At 38.6% G+C, this 17,817-nt stretch overlaps 2 protein-coding genes across 3 annotated transcripts; both read right to left on the bottom strand.

Moving 5' to 3' along the window:
• Positions 1–543: 543 nt before the first annotated feature.
• msto1 (misato mitochondrial distribution and morphology regulator 1) lies at positions 544–8,255 on the bottom strand. Of its 2 annotated transcripts, none has more exons than XM_046057804.1 (14): positions 8,073–8,255; positions 6,207–6,336; positions 5,977–6,046; positions 5,541–5,616; positions 4,922–4,979; positions 4,691–4,844; positions 3,736–3,850; positions 3,400–3,534; positions 3,115–3,267; positions 2,577–2,708; positions 2,285–2,469; positions 1,584–1,688; positions 1,381–1,493; positions 544–1,271 (listed from the first exon to the last, which is right to left on the bottom strand). In XM_046057804.1, exons 1-14 carry the CDS (start codon positions 8,154–8,156, stop codon positions 1,012–1,014), a joined length of 1,770 nt encoding a protein of 589 aa, XP_045913760.1. In that variant the 5' UTR covers positions 8,157–8,255; the 3' UTR covers positions 544–1,011. The 2 variants fall into 2 exon arrangements, with proteins under 2 accessions (XP_045913760.1, XP_045913761.1); XM_046057805.1 differs by having other exon boundaries at positions 4,691–4,841.
• Positions 8,256–9,860: 1,605 nt separating this feature from the next.
• apoea (apolipoprotein Ea) lies at positions 9,861–15,105 on the bottom strand. The gene is made up of 5 exons (XM_046059012.1): positions 15,091–15,105; positions 14,662–14,725; positions 13,945–14,095; positions 11,841–12,128; positions 9,861–10,271 (listed from the first exon to the last, which is right to left on the bottom strand). The coding sequence occupies exons 2-5, from the start codon at positions 14,702–14,704 to the stop codon at positions 9,965–9,967; spliced, it is 789 nt and encodes a 262-aa protein (XP_045914968.1). The 5' UTR covers positions 14,705–14,725; positions 15,091–15,105; the 3' UTR covers positions 9,861–9,964.
• Positions 15,106–17,817: the final 2,712 nt, after the last annotated feature.

The raw sequence follows: 17,817 nt of genomic DNA, 5'->3' as shown, positions 1-17,817 counted from the left end.
GGAATAGTGGATGGCTACCGTCACCCTTTATTGTAAGGTAAATATTAAGGCTAATAGTATTAAACAATTTTATTAACACAATTCTTAATAAAACAGGAGCACTATTGTACTGTTAATGTACCTTCATTACCGTGAACATGAGCAGTTTTATTTTTGGGGCAATACCTTTTACAAGAACTAAATGTGAATTTAAGCCACATACAAAAACTCCCACACACTAACTTGCAAAAACAAGTTTAAAGATGGAAATGTTTTGGTGCTAGACCTTTATCAGGCAAATCCACTGCTGTCACTACTTTCTTCTGTTATGAAACAGCCCAACATGTTTAGAAAATTAAAGCTTTTTATTTAAATAACCTTTTACCTGTTAAGATTTACTACTTTGTTAAAATGAATGGCTTTAGAGCTGAATGCCACAGGCAGACTGAGTCAAACATTGAGTGTCTTGTCTCAACGTCAACTGTGTCCTTTAAACTGCATAAATGTCTACAGTTTGCTGAAAGCTGACATTTGCAAATGACAAGTAAAATACAAAGCACTTGCTGGCTTTAAATTGTTTAATAGAAGACTAATTATTTTTGTGGCTGCTGGTTACAAATGAGATAAGCAGCTTCCAGCAGGATTGAGAACTCTGGTTTGAAGTACACTGTGTCAACATCTGTTATTTACTCTTTCAAGTGCCTGTGCACACAAGTGTTCCATCAACACAAATGGTCACTTTATAGTGTACACTTATAAAAACAATTACAAATGAACAGTCATTTGAGGATTTGATACAGTCTAGTCGTCTCATGATGCTACATTCTTCATCTTTCTAAACAGTACACATCTCTTTCAGAGGTCTAAACCAATTAATTTGTATGTATCTGTCTTTCTGTTACCATGTAATTCTGTTCTGGTCCCAAACCAGAGGCACAGCTCCTCTTCTGCTCTGTGTGTGTGTCGCGCATGCAGGCTGATGTTACTAGGGTTAGCAGTCTGTCCAGATCATGGACCTTAAGATGGTCAGTGTCAGTCTTCATCATCCTCTGAGGAGGAGGAGAACATCACTCCGTCACTGTTGTTTCGGTAACAGCGGGCTAGTAGGCGCAGCTGCTCCAGGGCCTCCTGGTAGTCTGTTATTTCGGGACCCTGGGAGAGGAAGCTGGAGGCCACACGGCGGATGTCGAAAGCGCTGGCACCACGATGCAGCTCCGACAGCCACGGGCAAAGTGCTGGCGCAGACTGGAGGGAAGTCATGATGGGTGCAGAAGAGACCACAGTGGGTGAAGCTGCAAGATAGAGATTTTTTTATTAAAACATCAAATCCAAGCTGAGGAAAAGCTGTTTCAAGCTACAAAAAAAACAACAACAAGTAAAGTAAAATAGAAATATGCTTACAGCCAGGCAGGGGAGGCTGGCTCTGCAGGAAACCTTCAACACTGAGGGACTGACTGAATATCTGAGGGAAAGGTGGCGTCAGTTTACTGGGAGTAGACACCAACTGCAGAGCCCTGAGAGAGTGAAGACCAGTGTTGGGTTAAAATATTTAGTTTACTCTAAAGATAAACAGAGATTTGTTAGTTCACAGCACGGGGACTCACAGAGGAGCTGTAGGATAGAAAGATCTGATGTAGGAGGCCAGGACGTCTTCCCCACTGTGGAGGCTGTGCAGGGGGGTGGGTGGCTGTGTCCCTGGAGCCAGAGAGCTGATGGAGAGATAATGATTTAACACATTACAGGAGAGTTCAGTTTTAAAGTTATGATTGGGAGGTTGTTTAATGCCTGTTTCTAAAATCCATTTTCTTACTTGATAATTGTACACAGAACTCTTAACTGAATGTGGTCTTTCTATCTCTACTAGTTAGTAAAGTAACCTGACCTCATGCAACTGTATGACTTGATGAAACACTTACATTCTGATGGATTCAGTACCTTGTAATGTATGTAAGCTAAGAACAAGGTCACTTGGTTCATTTTAGCTATGTTTCCATACATTAATTTGCACCTTTTAAACTCTGACTTATAATTTTTCAATTTAACAATATATAAAGCTGCTGTATGTATTTCAACGTTTTAAAAATTTATTTAAATTATTGTTAAAGTACAGACATACATGAGATACTGTCTGAAAGCCACGCTCAAGCACTTTCAGCTGGTTCTCCGCTTGTCTTTAAATGATTTATAAAAGTATAAAGTTATGTCACAATAGACACAACATGCTCAGTGTAGATACATTTTTAATTCTTATGTTTAAAGTATGTGAAAGAATGGTACATTACAAATGTATTCATGAAATTCTGACCTGATTAGTCTTTGGCCCTCAAAGCCTTTGAGTGTTGTCCACTGGCCGTAGCATCGGCCATCGTTAGGTTCAGAGCAAGCGGATAGGGGTTTCCAGGGCAACGCATCTGTGCAGGCACTCAGGGCGTCAGGGAGAGAGCTGCCATGCATCATGGGAAAGGGGAGGGCACCATAAGCAGCCACCACCTACAATTTAAATTACACCAGGCACCATAAGCTCAGAGTCTTCTCTACAGAGACGTGAACATAACGTAAATAATAATAACAGGACTAATCCAGCAGCAGTAAGTCACCTTTCTCCCAGACACAGCCAGCGAATCTGCCACCTGCCACATGGGGACGCTGTTGTTCCTCAGCCTGTAAGGCGAAGTGAGGGCGTCCAGGGCCAATGCCAGGACAGAGCTGGAGTGGTACCACAGTGAGGGCTGGGACAGAGGAAAGACGGGGACAAACAGATGTTGTTAAACCATGATGAAAAGTAAAAGCACATATAGCAGTGTGTCTGTAAGTCTTAAAATGTCCTTAAATCATGTCTAAACTCAAAATCTTAAAAATATTATAATTAAGTTTCACAAAACTAAACATGTGGTTTAGTGCTAGTGCAGAGGTCAGAAAGAGTTTACTTTTATTTTTATTTCCATTTACAATCATGTTTCTTTATTAAATATGTGTATTTATCTAAATTTAATGAAAACAAAGTCAATAAAAATGTCAAAATAAGGCATTGAAGAAGTCCTAAAAATTATAAATTTGACCTAACGAAACTTTCTATCACCTCATATTACCATAAAACTTCACTTGAAAAGTTAAACAAAAACAGTGAACGCTTACATCATAAGTTAGGTGGGGGAATGCTGTGGGGGAGGAGGGTCGTCTGCCAAGTCCACCACGCAGGGTCAACGGGCAGAAGAAAGAGCTGTTACTGGCCAAGTGGACTGTCCCTAATGCGCAATTTAATTGGTGGTAGAGGTCCTTCATCGGCGTCTGGTTGAACAGAAACAACACCGTATGTACAGAAGCCCATTTAGAAAACAACAGTTTTAACACAATCTCACACAAAACAGTTAGAGATAAAACAGCCAGAGAGATGCTGAGTTGACCGAGTTTGTGACTTACTGAATCTGGGTGACTGACAGGCACTAACCCCCAGGTTAGGATGCCTCTTCCGCCATAAGAGTCCTGTAGCATCTCTGTGACCTTTGACCCCAGGCCTGCAAAGCCATCAGCCAGGTCACACAAAACCTGGAAACCCTGAGAGGTAAACAGGATACAGAGAGAGGAGAGAGCAGTAATGAAAAGGATTGGTAAGAACAAAAGAACCTCTGAATGAACCTGTATGAGTAGATGGGAATGAAATACATCAGCAATAAAACTGGAAATGTAAAATACACTACGTGTTTTTATTATAATATAGTACAAATTATTTATTGGGATTAAAAACAGGTAACTTACCTGAAGGTAATCACATTCCTCTACAAAGAAGTGTAGTTTGTCCTCCAGCTCCTCAAGCACTGACCCCTGCAGGAGAGCCTCTCCCTGGCCAAAAGCCTCCAGACGATGAGCCTCCCTGAACACCCACAAATACAAATATAGAACTGTGTTGAGACTCATACTGTACCAATTGACTATAAAACAATCCAATTATTGACGTTACACCATGCCTTCTTTTAAATCAGCTGTGAAAGGTTTAGAGATCTCTACTTAGGATGCAGTCAGAAGTGCAACAAGATTTAAAGATTCAGCACACAGAGAGCAGTCTGTGATTCAAGCACAAATATTTGCAAAGCCTGACATCTACTGGAGAAAAGTCAGTATAGTATGTTATTGTTGTGATTTCTTTATATAGTTATTTCTTGCTATGAATTGTTATCTCGTGCTCACTCTTGTAATGAAATGTTAGTCTGGGCTTAATGATGTTGTTGTAAAGTTGTTCATCATCATTCTCACTTGTCAGTGTTCATCATTAAGGAGGTTTTTACAGGGAGCCTCCTCCTCAGTTTTTCTGCGAACTTAAGATCCAGACATCCAATTAAACTATATAGTTAAAAATGACCAAGATCTAGAAAGTGTATCATAAAAATGTGACTTCAAACTGGATGAAGAGTCCATTTCTGCCAGACAACCAAATGAAAGTTACATACTGTATCTTTAAGTTCTCCCTGATATGCTTTAGTCTTCATTTGAAGCTTTGCCTCTTAGTAGAAATTCTATAACTACACTGATGTGATGTCTTCCCCTCTTTTGCCCATTTTAAGTCTTTGACCATGGGATGTTAAAATATGGTTTTCCATCATTTGGACTTGTGGAAGAAATATGAAAATGTTACAAATAGGAATTTTATTCTGGAATAAAACGCGTTCCCTCATTTTGTTCAACTAAGCATAGGAATCTTGACATTGCACTTTACCCATCATGGTTGTACTGGTGGATGACAGAGATGGTGCGAGGGTGCAGGTGGATCCTGAGGAAGTCCGACCACACCTTCACGCTGCCCTCCAGCCTGTAGCCCTTTTGGACTTTAGCCAGCTGTCTGTTCACAGTATCCACTCTCAATCCAGCTGCTGGTGGGAGAGTTTACAGAGCGTTAACTTGGATGTCATGCAGAGTTTAAAAAAAGGTTTATTAAGGTTTTTCTTACCTGAGTGCCAAGGCTGGGCACTAGATAAAATATCTGCTTCATCCAGGATTTCCCCTTTCTGGAGACAAAAAACAGCTGTCAAGATAAGACAATTATTTTTTTGAGAATGTTTACATGAAGCTACAATAGTATGCCTCTACTGTAGGATTAGAATTAGAAGCAGTATGGAATCCATCAAGCTAGTAAATCCAGGCTGTGATGGATAGGTTTGCTCTCTCTGCCAGTAACCTGCCATGACTTGGTCCTACCCTCTTCTGAATATCTACTTGGCAGGTAAAACAAAGCAAATGTAGCTAGAAACCTAAGAAACCTTTGATGAATGATGAAAACAGAGTCTGCCCTGTTTGGAAGCTTTGGAAACTGTACTTTTAGTGATGATTTTTGTTTAATGTTGATTCAATGACTTAAAAGCTACTAAATGAAGATACTTATTCAAATATAGAGCAGCGACGAGACAGTTTTCATTTAGCAAACAGCTCTACAAACTGTAAGTAATGCTGCTTAGACATTTTTTTAATTTTTTTATTCCTACTGTCACCATCTCGAGACAATATTGTGATGGAAAATCTTATGTGTCATTAAGCTACTTGTCCGTTTTATTTCTACCATAAATACTCACATCCAACTTGTCCAGATCTTCAAGAAAGGGGTTCTTCACAGGAGGACTTTCTTCGTGCATCGTGAGGCTTCCCCCCCTGCCAGATGGAGCACGTTTTTATTTGACAAAAAAAAAAACACCAAGCATTGTCCAAACAAAGACTCTTGGGTTAATAAGAAAGGAAACTGTGTTGGATCTAACATATAGATCAATGGTGGTTTCATTTAGTATGTAAAAACCACTGTATGGATTGTTGTTGTTAATCTTACAGTATTTCATTACACCAAAACAAATGTGTAACAGAAGGTGCCAAAACAAACAAAGTGCTTCATAGAAACTCCCCAAAATGTTGAAAAGGTGCAATAATCCCCTAGTGATACACTGGTGACAAAATAGGTTGGGCCCTGAAATCTGTAAACACAGAGATTAGTGCACATACAGAGACTCTCTCATTTACCATGTGACAGCAGAGGTGTCTTTACCAGCGTCATACAGGCTTCCCTGCAGCCGTAGAGTCCGAAGACTTCCTGTTACAGATGAACAGAAAGCAGGTGATTCACCTTACAAGCATCATACACATCCAAATTATTTTATAAAACCATAAACAAACCTTTGATAATGTAATTAAAGAAGTACACAAAAAAGTAAACATTGAAATCAAAACACCAATGTGATAGGAAAAGTCACCTTTGAGATCCATGGCAATGAGGCGAGGTGTGTGGGTGACATGTCCGGCCAGAGTCTGTCCTTCACGAAACACAACGTCGCTCTGGATGTCACCGGGTGGCGTCTCTGGATCATACGATAAAGACGCATCCTGCAAACAAATACAAGCCCATCGTCATTTTGTTTCGTCACAGACCATGAAGTATGAAAATATGACCAAAATTACCACAATGCATTCAGCTCCATCTAAGAAGATACTGTCATCAGCATCGATACATTAAATCTGACAGAACTCTCAGTGGTGAAAAGAAAATAGACTGAAAACCAACAACTTGTATACCACTATTAGTTCAACATGAGGATGCACATAATAGTTTTTATAAACTCTTAAGATGCACTAAGATTTTACAACAAAGTGTTTCGCTTATTGCAGACCCTTACAGAGAAAAACATTGAGGTTGTTATGACCAACTGAAGTCCAATTAGTAGCAGAAATAGAATATAATTAGGATATTCACATGGAGTTTCATTTGTTTCAGACATTATGACATTCAGACATTATGTAGGCATTTATTCTGGGATAACTGGTAAAACAGATGGGGCATTGTGAAGAGGACTCATGGCTGTTTTCATGTACATTTATTCTGAACAAGTGGTTCTATAAAATGGAAATCATACAAAATATAAATGAAAACACTCACACTGCATCAATAACAAATTATGTTGATTATGCTTTGTCGATTAATGGATGAAAAGAAATAGGCAACCGTTTTATTATACAATTATGGAAATAATCATTAGGGCTTAAAGGTTTTGTTAAAATAACTACCATGTAAAGATACCTGGCAGAGGAATAATCTAAAAGTGGTAACACACTTGCCCAACTTCCTTAAAAGGTATAAAAGGTTTTAAGAGGGAAGCCTTTGTGTGGCAGATGTTATTAGAACTTTGCACAGGAGACATAGTTCAGCCCTGCAGCAGTATGTTTGGAAAACATTCATGTGGGCTGTGCACTCACACAATTAACTACCTCTAAAGGATATCTTATCTGCTGGATGCAGACTTATACAGGAATATATTTTATTGTTTTGTATCTTAAACTAGAGTATCTCACAAATTTCTGTCTAAAAATGTGATTATCTGATCACAAATAGACTGATAAGCGAAGTCATTCTGCTTCCTGGGCACCATCATCTCCCTTACCAAGAAGGCCTAGCAGAGGATGTACTTCCTGTGGCAGCTGGAGAAGTTCAACCTGTCAAAGACAATGATGGTGCACTTCTACACCGCCATCATTGAGTCCATTCTCACCTCCTCCGTCACCATCTAGTATGCTGCTGCCACCACCAGGGACAAGGGCAGGCTGCAGCGTATCATTCGCTCTGTTGAGAAGTTGATCGGGTGCCATCTTCCAGCCTTTCAGGACCTGTACGCCTCCAGGACTCTCTGGCAGGAGGCTGCGCTCCATCAGGACCAAAACCTCCAGCCACATGAACAGTTTCTTTCTGTCTGCAGCGGGCCTCCTCAACAAGGCCCAGGTTTTTACTCTTTCTATATTTACATGTACTGTTAAGCACCAATATATAACGTTACAATGGCAAATTCCTCGTATGTGAAAATGTACCTGGCAATAAACCTGATTCTGACGAATTAGCATCTTTAGCCTTTAGCATCATAAACCCTGGCGGCTAACATTATCTTTACGTTCTTACTCCTGTATGGCAGCTTAATTATATCGCCCGTCCTCTGTCTGTTAAAATGACTTTAACTGTTCGCCATCTCTACAGCTCAGAGCAGAAACACAGTGTGGTCTCTGAAGTTTGACAACACATGCGAAGCTAACGCTAGCTAGCTAGCTTCGCCGTTAGCCGTTAGTGTGTTCCTCACCTGTAAATTCCACCAGTGAGTCCCAACAAAGTTTGAATAGTGTCCCAACTGCAGAGTGATGACTTCTCTACAAACGCTGCCCATCGTGACGGAAACCAACAATCAGAAAAAATGATCTGCTTTGAACATGATGGGCATGTTTTGAAATGACAACACTGAAGAGCGACTACCTAACACGACGTTGTGCTTCCTGTTTTGTGATTGGTTGAAAGAAACGTATGAAGAAATGTGATTGGATGTACAAATGACGTTTGTGTACAAGTCTGGTTTCACCGTGCGTAGCTTGCTTCACGTGCTGTCCCTGCAAGCTAGTAACTTCTCGAAGTATTTGCAAGTTTCCTAAAAAATTACGGTTTTATGTGCATTTTTTATTGAACCTACATATGTCTAAATAAAGTATGCAGATTAAATATAAGAAATTGTTGCATGTGATGCTATTGAAAATATTACAAAAGCGATTTTTTCTAGGAAAATCATAATTCATGAGTTCAGAATAACAGCTGAAGTCAATTAAATATCACATTTGGTGTTATCTCTGTTTCCCTTTTAATGTTGTGGGTTCCCCACAGGATTTGAGTAGTGAATAGTTAGTCCCTTATATGGTATGTGCCCTGCTTTCATCAGACAATCTACTGTAGTCTATGTATAATGTGCAGCAGTGTAACATATTTGTGATTGGCCCCCGCTGCAAACATTTTTCTTGTGCCTCTCACCCCTAAAAGCTTGTTCGTGAACACACGGCGTACAGACACAAAACGACTCCACGCTATTGCAAACCTGCACCCCTGCTTGACAGTAGCCAAAGTGCCAAAGGCAAATCTCACAGCCTGTCCTCGACTCAAATCTGCTGTCTCTGACTGGCAAACAACCGAAATAGCTTTACCCAGCCTACAGTAACAAATCAACAGAAAGTAGCTGACACAGTACGTCAATAACCACAGAACAAATACCAATCAAGACAAACACAGCAACTCATTATGTCAACACAGTATGAATTACAGGAGGCATCTAATCACGATCCACGTAGCAATTGTTGCTCTCCCTCCTGGGTCCTTGTAATCAGATGGGCCCCGGCGCATTGCATGGTCGCACGTAGGTACTTACACCACTGCTAGTATGGGCCTATACTGTGAGCAGTAAATCAACTCATCTCTTTAGATATATCATATATGCACAATAATTTGGTTCACATCGAGCCCATAATGCAGCCAAGTGATTCAAAAATTCACTTTAGTTCCATTCATAAAAATCTAGCATAAACACTATATGAAAACCCTCAGAATAAACTAGTGAGACGTGGTCTCCCCATAGGACTATATAGTAAAAAGGATTCTCGGAACAGCTGAAAATACTGAGCAGGACCTTTAAAAACATATCTGATTTTATAATTTTTCTCATGGGGATGTTTTTAGTGCTGATGGTTGCATAAAGCTCATCTAATTAAAGTTACTGTGTGTGGAGTTTTGATGTTGTGCCTAAAATGCCTAATAGAAAAATATATTATTATTAATATAGCATGCTTAAAATGATTCTGATGACATATATTTTGTTTTATAGAAAAATGAAACAATCCCACTGCAGTCAATGGGTTGTTTTCAGCCACATCACCCCAAACAAATGTTCAGAACCGACATAGTGGATTAAAAGTTGAAAAGCAAAAAGTCAATTTCAATAAGAGCAGATGACCTTTAAACAAGACACATTGTTGTTTCCCAATTTCAAATTCATTCACCTTCTAGTTTTAGTCATTTAATGTGAAAACAATGGATTTAGACAAGATGACTTCCCTTTTAACAGCTGAGTATCTTTATTTATGAATCCTTTTCAGGGGTGGTTTTAAACAGAAAAAATGATGGATAAACAGATAGTCCAGACTGCTTGATTACAGGATTTTACATGTTACCACTCATCATGGAGACAAAAGGCTGAAACCAGTTGCTCAGCTCCTCCATCTTCTCCTCCAGGGTGGATCGCAGGTCTTCGGCGGTTTTCTCGAAGCGCTCCTTGATGTCCTCAGCTTTGGTCTGAATCTTGTCCTTCACATTGTCCACTTGCGACCTCAGCAGATCACTCAGGGAGGTGATCTTTGCCTGGACGTTGTCACGCACATGAGCAAAAAAAGGGTCGAAACGCGTCTTCATCTCCTCCATGTTGTCTGAGGTTCTGGACTGAAACTCCTCAAGGTAGTTGGCAACTTGTCTGCGAAAAGGCCAGAACAGTTTTAACTGAGTGAAGAATAAGATTCAAAAACATCCGATTTATCACACTCCTTTAGCACTTAGTATTTTGTAAAGCAAGTGTTATTTTATATTGTATAAATTCAAGAATTCAGACCCCTTCACCTTATAAAATGTACCACTACAGCAATGTAAATTACTTACAAATAAAAGTCCTTCATGATAAACATTATAAGTAAAAGTATGGAAGTATAACCAGCAAAATGTTCTTTCTCACAGTATATCAAATTAAAAGTAGTGTTATCCTATGTGTCCCTGAGCAAGAGACTTAACCCACAGTTGCTCCAGAGGTGTGCAACTTCATGACATATATAACAAGTGCAAGTCGCTTTGGATAAAAGTGTCAGCTAAATGAAAAATTATTTATATATTAATAATCTTATTATCTATACATATACTGTATATCTATAAAAACAAACTGTGAATAGCCTACAGTCTCAATCTTGATAAAGATCAACGGACTGTGAAAACAATCGGGACAACGATGGTAACAAGTCCAGGAATTTATCGTTCTGTACTTGACAAAGTCTCATATGGTGGCTATAAATGTATTTATGTTTTACAACATTGAATCAAAGTAGATTTAATTAGGCCCTTTAATTTCAAAGTGAATTATATTACTTACAAATAAAAAATGCAAAATAATGTTGTAAAACAATAAAAAGTCACTTATTGATTTATTTCAATTGCTGCCTCTAGTGTTTGTTGTCTGACAATAAGAAATATTAGAAAAAGGTGAAAAATGAGATCATATGAACAATTGAATATTTCTTTTTAAGGAAGCAGATGTGTGTGCAGAAAAGTTGTCACAGATACCCCACAAAAGATTGCACATCCTAAAAAACAAATATAGAATATTTGTCTCATTAGAGGTCGAGACACCAAATCCAACAAATCAACAACATTTGGTTGAAAACTCTTACATTTGTGTGGGGTTTTTTTGTGCTGCAACTAACAATGACTTCCATTACTTATTTTGGCATTTAATCGAGAAATTGTTTTAAAAATAGTTTTAAAAAATGCCGTTGTAATTTCCTAGAGCCCAAAATGACATCTTCAAATTCCTTTTTTTTTTGACCAACGTTCCAAAACCAGAAAATATTCAATTTGCAATTATATAAAGTAAAGACAAGCAACATGGCCTAATATTCATGAAGCTGGAATCAGAGATGTTTGACATTTTAGTTTAATAAATTACTTTAATGATTAATCGATTATCAAAATAGTTGATGATTAATCAACATATCGTTACAGCTCTAGCACTCAATTCAGTTTGCTTCAACAGGATAATTCACTCACTATCAATATTGCATTCTGGGAACAGATATTCAAAACAAACAATAATAATAATACAATGTAAATTTGTATCAAAATATTTCTGATACTAATTCTGAACACATCCTCTCAGGAGAGCCCAATAAAGACTCAATAAAACAATTAAAGTTTAGTTAAGTTAGAAAAACTTTCTGAGCCTCTTACTGGACATCAGCCTCCCGGTGAACGCTGCTCTGCGTCAGTGGATTTCACTCACCTTTTGATCTCCTGTGTGTCCTTGTTGAGGCGTTTCTTCATCTTGCGGGTGTAGGCGGAGACTCTGACCTTGACGTCATCTGTGTTCTGCTCCATCATGGTCTGCAGCTCCTCGCTGTACTTCAACATCTGCTCCCGGCCACTGAGCATGTGTTCTTGGAGTTTGTTGAACAGCTTCTGCAGTTCCATGCCCAGGCGCTCTGCAGACTCCTGAGTGTAGGGAGCCAGCTTGATCTCCAGGTCGTCCTTGTACATGGCCAGCTCAGACATACTGTCCTGGATCAGGGTGCTGTCGGGGGGTCAAGGTAGATGAGTTTTAGGATGTTGTTGGTGTTTTTGTGAAACATTCTGGATCCAAAGAGGGTTAGGACTGAGGTGAGAGCAAAAAATGCCTTTTCAAGATGAAAACAGGAAATAAAAAGCTTTTTTGTTTTCGTAAAATGTAAAAATAAATCTAAAAACTAAATCTCGGCAGAGCTGTGGATGTATCTACAGAGCCTCTGTTAGTACTGAGCCCTTCCATGTCCAAGAAATCACAAAAGAATTTAAAGTGAAAACTTGAGTAAAGATTCAGTTGTGGCTGAGACGGAACCAACAGAAGTCCAAATAAGATGTCAGACAAGTGGATGAGTTCACTGCAGGCCTCAGTCAGCAGCTCTTTAAATGTCTCACCTCAACGACACATGCTGATTAACTTCCTCACACTCATCCGAGGGCTGAATGTGTGTTTTGTAACCAAGCAGAGGTCTAACAGCATTGTGTGGATGCTTTTTACTCCGTCCAACACACTCAGAAATACTGTATGTAGCTTACTAAAAGTATCACAAGTAAGCTAAAACTAATTCAACAGTTCTGTGATAAATCATCCCTTCATGAAGGTTATCATGTTCAGTTTTTGTTGAAACTGTTTTAGAAAGGTGTTCATTCAACTTTAAGATCATTTTGGAGGCTGCAGTTTGTGCTGGTGTTGAACCGTGTTTCTGTTATTTAGCCTGCTATCACAAATTGTCAAAATCTGCTCCTCCTTGACCCCTGTCTCCAGCTCCTTAGGATTTGTTTTATTTTTCATGTCATAAATCCATTGTTTCCTGTTGTATTATGAAACGCTCACTTGTCCTCTTCCCCAGTGTTGTTTGGACTTCTTTGTTTTCTTCGACCTCGACTGTTTTATGAACCTTGGATTTTGCCTGTTCTCTTGGATTTGTTTACCCGTGTTGGTCTGATTTCCAGGGGTTGACCTTTGCCTGCCTCATCATTCCTGTGAGCCTGCTGTACATTTACTTTACTGTAATAAATCTTTTGAACTGAACGGCTCTGCCTTTGTTTTCAGCATTTGGATCCACGTCCTTGTGTTCCTGCTTACCCTGCTTACACTATTGTGGCACAAATTAAGTGTGTATCTTCTACACTTAGTCTTTTAAAAGCAAATTTCCCACTTTGTGTTTCCACAGACAGACTTGTTGAACTGTGCTGAGCTAATATTAACTTAAGATAAACTTTGGAATTTACTTTTGGAGAGAACTGTGGATTTTTATCCCCCATCACTTACTTTGGAGGCTCATTATGAAAGTGTCTTGTAATGGCAAACATGAGTCCAGCTTTCTCTTGACTGAGATCTGTTTGGACATATTTAGTTTTTTGTTCTTTCAACATTACTGTGGTGAGTGGGTTATTTCTCCAGTCAGCATCATTATAATTATATGTACATTTTTATCCATTCCAGTATTTAATGTTTTGAACCTTGGGGAAAAAGGAACTGTATATTTATGCTGAAATTAATTTTGGAGGCTGCACACAGAGGAGGCGTTAGCTGAGACGTTGGTGCTTGTTACTCTTCTGCGTTACAAAAACTAAAGATGCTCCAAAATTGACTATATTTTTACTCTGAATAAGAACCAGTTTACCAGAGTTTGCTGGTTTAAACACACAGCTGCAGTGGTCCAGGTGTTACAGATATAAACAAGAAATACAGTATGATCTGTAGACAATGTACAGCTGTAGGAGTCTGTTAAAGCAGGCATGTCTGTAATATATTCACATAGAGGTCGCAAAAATTACTTTGATAACTATTGCAAAATTCATCACCGTGATGTAAATGAACTCACGCCAGTTCCCTGCTGATCTGGGAGCTCTTGATGCTGTTCACCATTTCATCGGCCTTGGAGTTCAGATCTGTGAAATAATCCATAAACTTGTCGACTGCGACCTCCCAGGAGCTCTTCTCCTCATCCTGAAACACACTTCTTGCATGGCAACCTAGTTTTGACAGAGACAGAAATCTTTATTAAAAATATTAGTTATTATAAATATTCACAAAATAGAAGACAAGAAATTGGACTAAAGATAAAATACCGTCTTAGAAATAGTGACTGTAACTGGAATACAGATAATTTCATCTAAGGATTTCTTTTCAGCTCTGAAAGACAAGCCACCTTATAAAATCTGAGACCTGTATTTGGACTACATGGGCTCTGAGGCGGCCCAAAGACTAATATCTAGGCTGAGAGATCAGGCCTGGAAAAAGGTCTCAGACCTTTTGAAAACATCAATGAAACACCACAGGTTTAGAGACAACTTGTGACTGTTATTTAAGATATGGTTAACAAGAAGCACATTTTGCTGCCTTTATATTATTATTAATAGTGTGAGAGTTTTGGGGGGTGTTGGGGTAGGCTGTATTTTCAAAATAAAAGCCCCAAACGGTAACAAGAGACAACATATATATGTTTTTTTCCCTTTCTTTCTTCCATAGATCTGTTATGCCAGAAAAAGCATAATTGAAAAGGTATATCCCTAAGAAGACATTTTGAACCTGACCTCACCTGACAGGACAGCCAGAGCAAGGATTACAGCAAAGATCTTCATGATGATCAGAAATAAGGACACCTGGAATATCATATAATAAAATGATTAAAATGATCTCAACACTGACATACAGGTTTATTTAACGTTTTCACCTATTGAACATTAACTTCAAGATCTTTTTTAACTCATGTAACATTCAATCATCTAAATTATTGACAAGTTTGTGTTCTTGAGGGATCAATGTGATTTTTTTTAGAATTGCTATCCACTGTTTCTTTTTACAAAAGATTTTATTATTGACTAGATTTTATACAGCTAGTTTATAGAAGCATAAACTGTACAAATGATTTGACACAGTTTAAAACAAATCAAAAAGAAAATCATTCTCAAACTACAAAATCAACTAGCTGAAAAAGATTTACAGATATGGTCTGAGTCTTACTTACCTCACTGATCCTGATCTGTGACGTCTGTGAGACTGACTGAGCTTGTCACTCAGTATTTATACATTTTAGGTGGCATTGATGCGATCCAATAAATGACAGGAGTCTTGCTGACCTACGTCCGAAGTTCTCAGCATGAACTGTGTTGTCATCTTTTATTGCTGTGTCAGTGTGTGTGTGTGTGCGCGCGCGCGTTATTTTGGCTCCACGTCGCGTACTGAAAGTACACATGCAAGCACAGATGAGAAATTAGGAACACCCAAAATATCAGAGTTCAGATATTATCTGAACTCTGATATTTTGCATGGGGTTAAAGCCTTTGAATCAAAAGTGCATTAACTGGATTTCAGTACTCACAGTAGAACAGTACTTTAAATAAACTGTGATTCTGTATTTGTCCCACTCAACTGCAGTTTAAGTGTAAAACAAATGTGACTGCACCATCAGATGATCAGAAAAAACTTTTACACTGTCCCTGTCTGTCTGTCTGTCTGTCAACCACAACAGCGAAAAGGCCAAAGGTCATTCTTGTATCATATCATTGTCTAGCTGATCTAGTTCATAGTCAGCTTTAACAACCTCTGCCTGCATTTATACAGCTTTTATAAGATGGGAAACCTTCAACTAAACTACCTTTTATACAGATAGGGGTAATCAATGGATAACTTGTCTGCAAGTGTGGAAATGTACTTTGGGCCTTTGTGTTGATACAAATATAAACAGACACGAGGTATTAAATTATTAACAATCACCAGAAGATTTGTGAACAACATGAGTGCTTTCAGTACATTAATATGTACAAGTAAAATTTTTTTTTTCTGTTTTTGACTGAGGCAGGGGTCTTAACCTGATTTTCAGGACCCTCCAAAGGGAACGCAAACTAAATCAAATCGGGTGTGAGATGATAAATGCGCAATAAAAGCATAAAATCCTGTTTATTTTTTCAGCTAATTTTCTTCTAGTGAATTCCTGGATAATTTGACCTCTTCAGGGTTCTGACAGGTATTTAAATAAAAACATGATGAGCATGTATATATACTGCTTTAGTTTGATGAGTTACAAGCCCAAAAGGTTGGGGTTATTTTGTATCAGCTCTGCTCTTTGAATATATGGGATGTTTTAAATACTTTTATAAGCTTCAGAATTGTAAGTTTGATATTTTATGTAACTCTTTCTGGTAAGAAGAAGTCAAAACTCATCATCAAACACATCATCAGAGTCATCCGGGTGGCCCCTGATGAAGGCCACAAGCCGAAACGTGTTGGTCTCACAATAAAGTTGTTCTTTATACTACAAGTTTTGCTGGAGTTTTGACCTCTTCACAGTTTTTTTCCTTCTCCATGCATCATGGAAGTTGGCAATGTTGCGTCAGAAACCCAGTTGTGTTTCTACAAGATCCTATTGGTAACATCATCATCAAGAAGTTTTAGTGGGAACATAATACATTGTGAAATTGTTTGGGTGACTTTGCCTTCTTTTTGGTGACTCAGCAGTGAAAACTACCCCTCAACTGTTCACTTTCAGCAACTGCTATTTGCTGCTTGATACACTTTTTATTTTGGTTGTTATTTGCATGTGGTTGTTTGCAAAGTTAAAGTGAGACCAGGGGCTGGAGGTCAGGGGTGAAAAAATTAATAATAAGGGCACCAGCTACATGAGGTGGGGCACCAGTGCACAGAAATTTAGGATGTATTATGGCATCTTCAATTAAACAAAGATAAAACTGAAGTTGTTTTTCGAGTGAAGGAAGAAAGATTAAAAGTCAGCACTCAGCTTCAGTCGGTAATGTTAAAAACTACACACCAAGCCAGATATCTGGGTGTAGTCATGGACTCAGACCTGAGTTTCAGCAGCCACTTTAAGACAATTACAAAGTCAGCCTACTATCACCTGAAGAGTATATCAAGGATTAAAGGACTTATGTCTCAGCATGACCTGGAAAAACTTGTCCATGCATTCATTTTCAGTAGACTCGATTACTGTAACGGTGTCTTTACAGCAGTGGTTCTCAAACCTTTTCCCGTCAAGGACCCCTAAACTGACACAAATTAGACCACGGACCGTCATGTGATAAGATTTTGTCCCAGGATTGCCCATATGGTAGGATTTTGGCTTTAGATGTTTTATTCCAGAAAGTGTATGAAATCCATGACCAAAATAGTCATTCGTTCGGTCACAATGTCACTTATGGACATAGGTGTCATTTATACTGGGGACACTCTGCACATGTCCCCACCACTTTTTGAAATGACTAATTTTGTCCCCACCACTTTTTTAGAGCACTATTTTTTATATAGCTTGCAGTTAAACAACAAATGAAAATGCCTTTAGAGGTTTATTTTCTCATTAAGAAAACATGCAATGCAATTAAAATATGGAAGAAACAAGTGTGCATTGTCCAATAATAGTAATTTAAGCTTTATAAAAACAAGCTACAGATGATAAAATGAACTAAAAACGTGCATGCATCAGTAACTTTTTGGCCAAGTTTTCCATTCTCTCCCTGTGAACATGACAAAAGAGGAGAGAAGACTAAATCATGTCTACATATCCCCTGCTTTACAGTTCTCCCTAAAACATCGATCAGACAACTGCAGCTGAGTCCTCACAAAGACCAAAAAAGTGTATCACATCACTCCAGTTCTGAGGTCTTTTCACTAGCTTCCTGTCTGTCAGAGGATTGATTATAAAATGTGCTGTTAGTTTATAAAGCACTGAATGGTTATGGTC

This window comes from Micropterus dolomieu, linkage group LG09 (assembly GCF_021292245.1).
Source record: "Micropterus dolomieu isolate WLL.071019.BEF.003 ecotype Adirondacks linkage group LG09, ASM2129224v1, whole genome shotgun sequence".
Lineage (NCBI taxonomy): Eukaryota > Metazoa > Chordata > Actinopteri > Centrarchiformes > Centrarchidae > Micropterus > Micropterus dolomieu.
The sequence above is the reverse complement of the archived record's forward strand: the minus strand, read 5'-3'. Positions and strand labels throughout refer to the sequence as shown.

What these genes read in the sequence shown, in the direction of transcription:
- msto1 (XM_046057804.1), bottom strand. Translation starts at nt 8,156, where the DNA reads ATGGGCAGCGTTTGTAGAGAAGTCATCACTCTGCAGTTGGGACACTAT. An exon ending in GACACCTCTGCTGTCACATG is followed by an intron (nt 5,617 to 5,976) that starts GTAAATGAGAGA and finishes TCCATCTGGCAG; the next exon opens with GGGGGGAAGCCTCACGATGC. An exon ending in TCCCCCACCTAACTTATGAT is followed by an intron (nt 2,709 to 3,114) that starts GTAAGCGTTCAC and finishes CCTCTGTCCCAG; the next exon opens with CCCTCACTGTGGTACCACTC.
- apoea (XM_046059012.1), bottom strand. Translation starts at nt 14,704, where the DNA reads ATGAAGATCTTTGCTGTAATCCTTGCTCTGGCTGTCCTGTCAG. An exon ending in TGCTCTGGCTGTCCTGTCAG is followed by an intron (nt 14,096 to 14,661) that starts GTGAGGTCAGGT and finishes TGTCAAAACTAG; the next exon opens with GTTGCCATGCAAGAAGTGTG. An exon ending in GACACACAGGAGATCAAAAG is followed by an intron (nt 10,272 to 11,840) that starts GTGAGTGAAATC and finishes GCCTTTTCGCAG; the next exon opens with ACAAGTTGCCAACTACCTTG.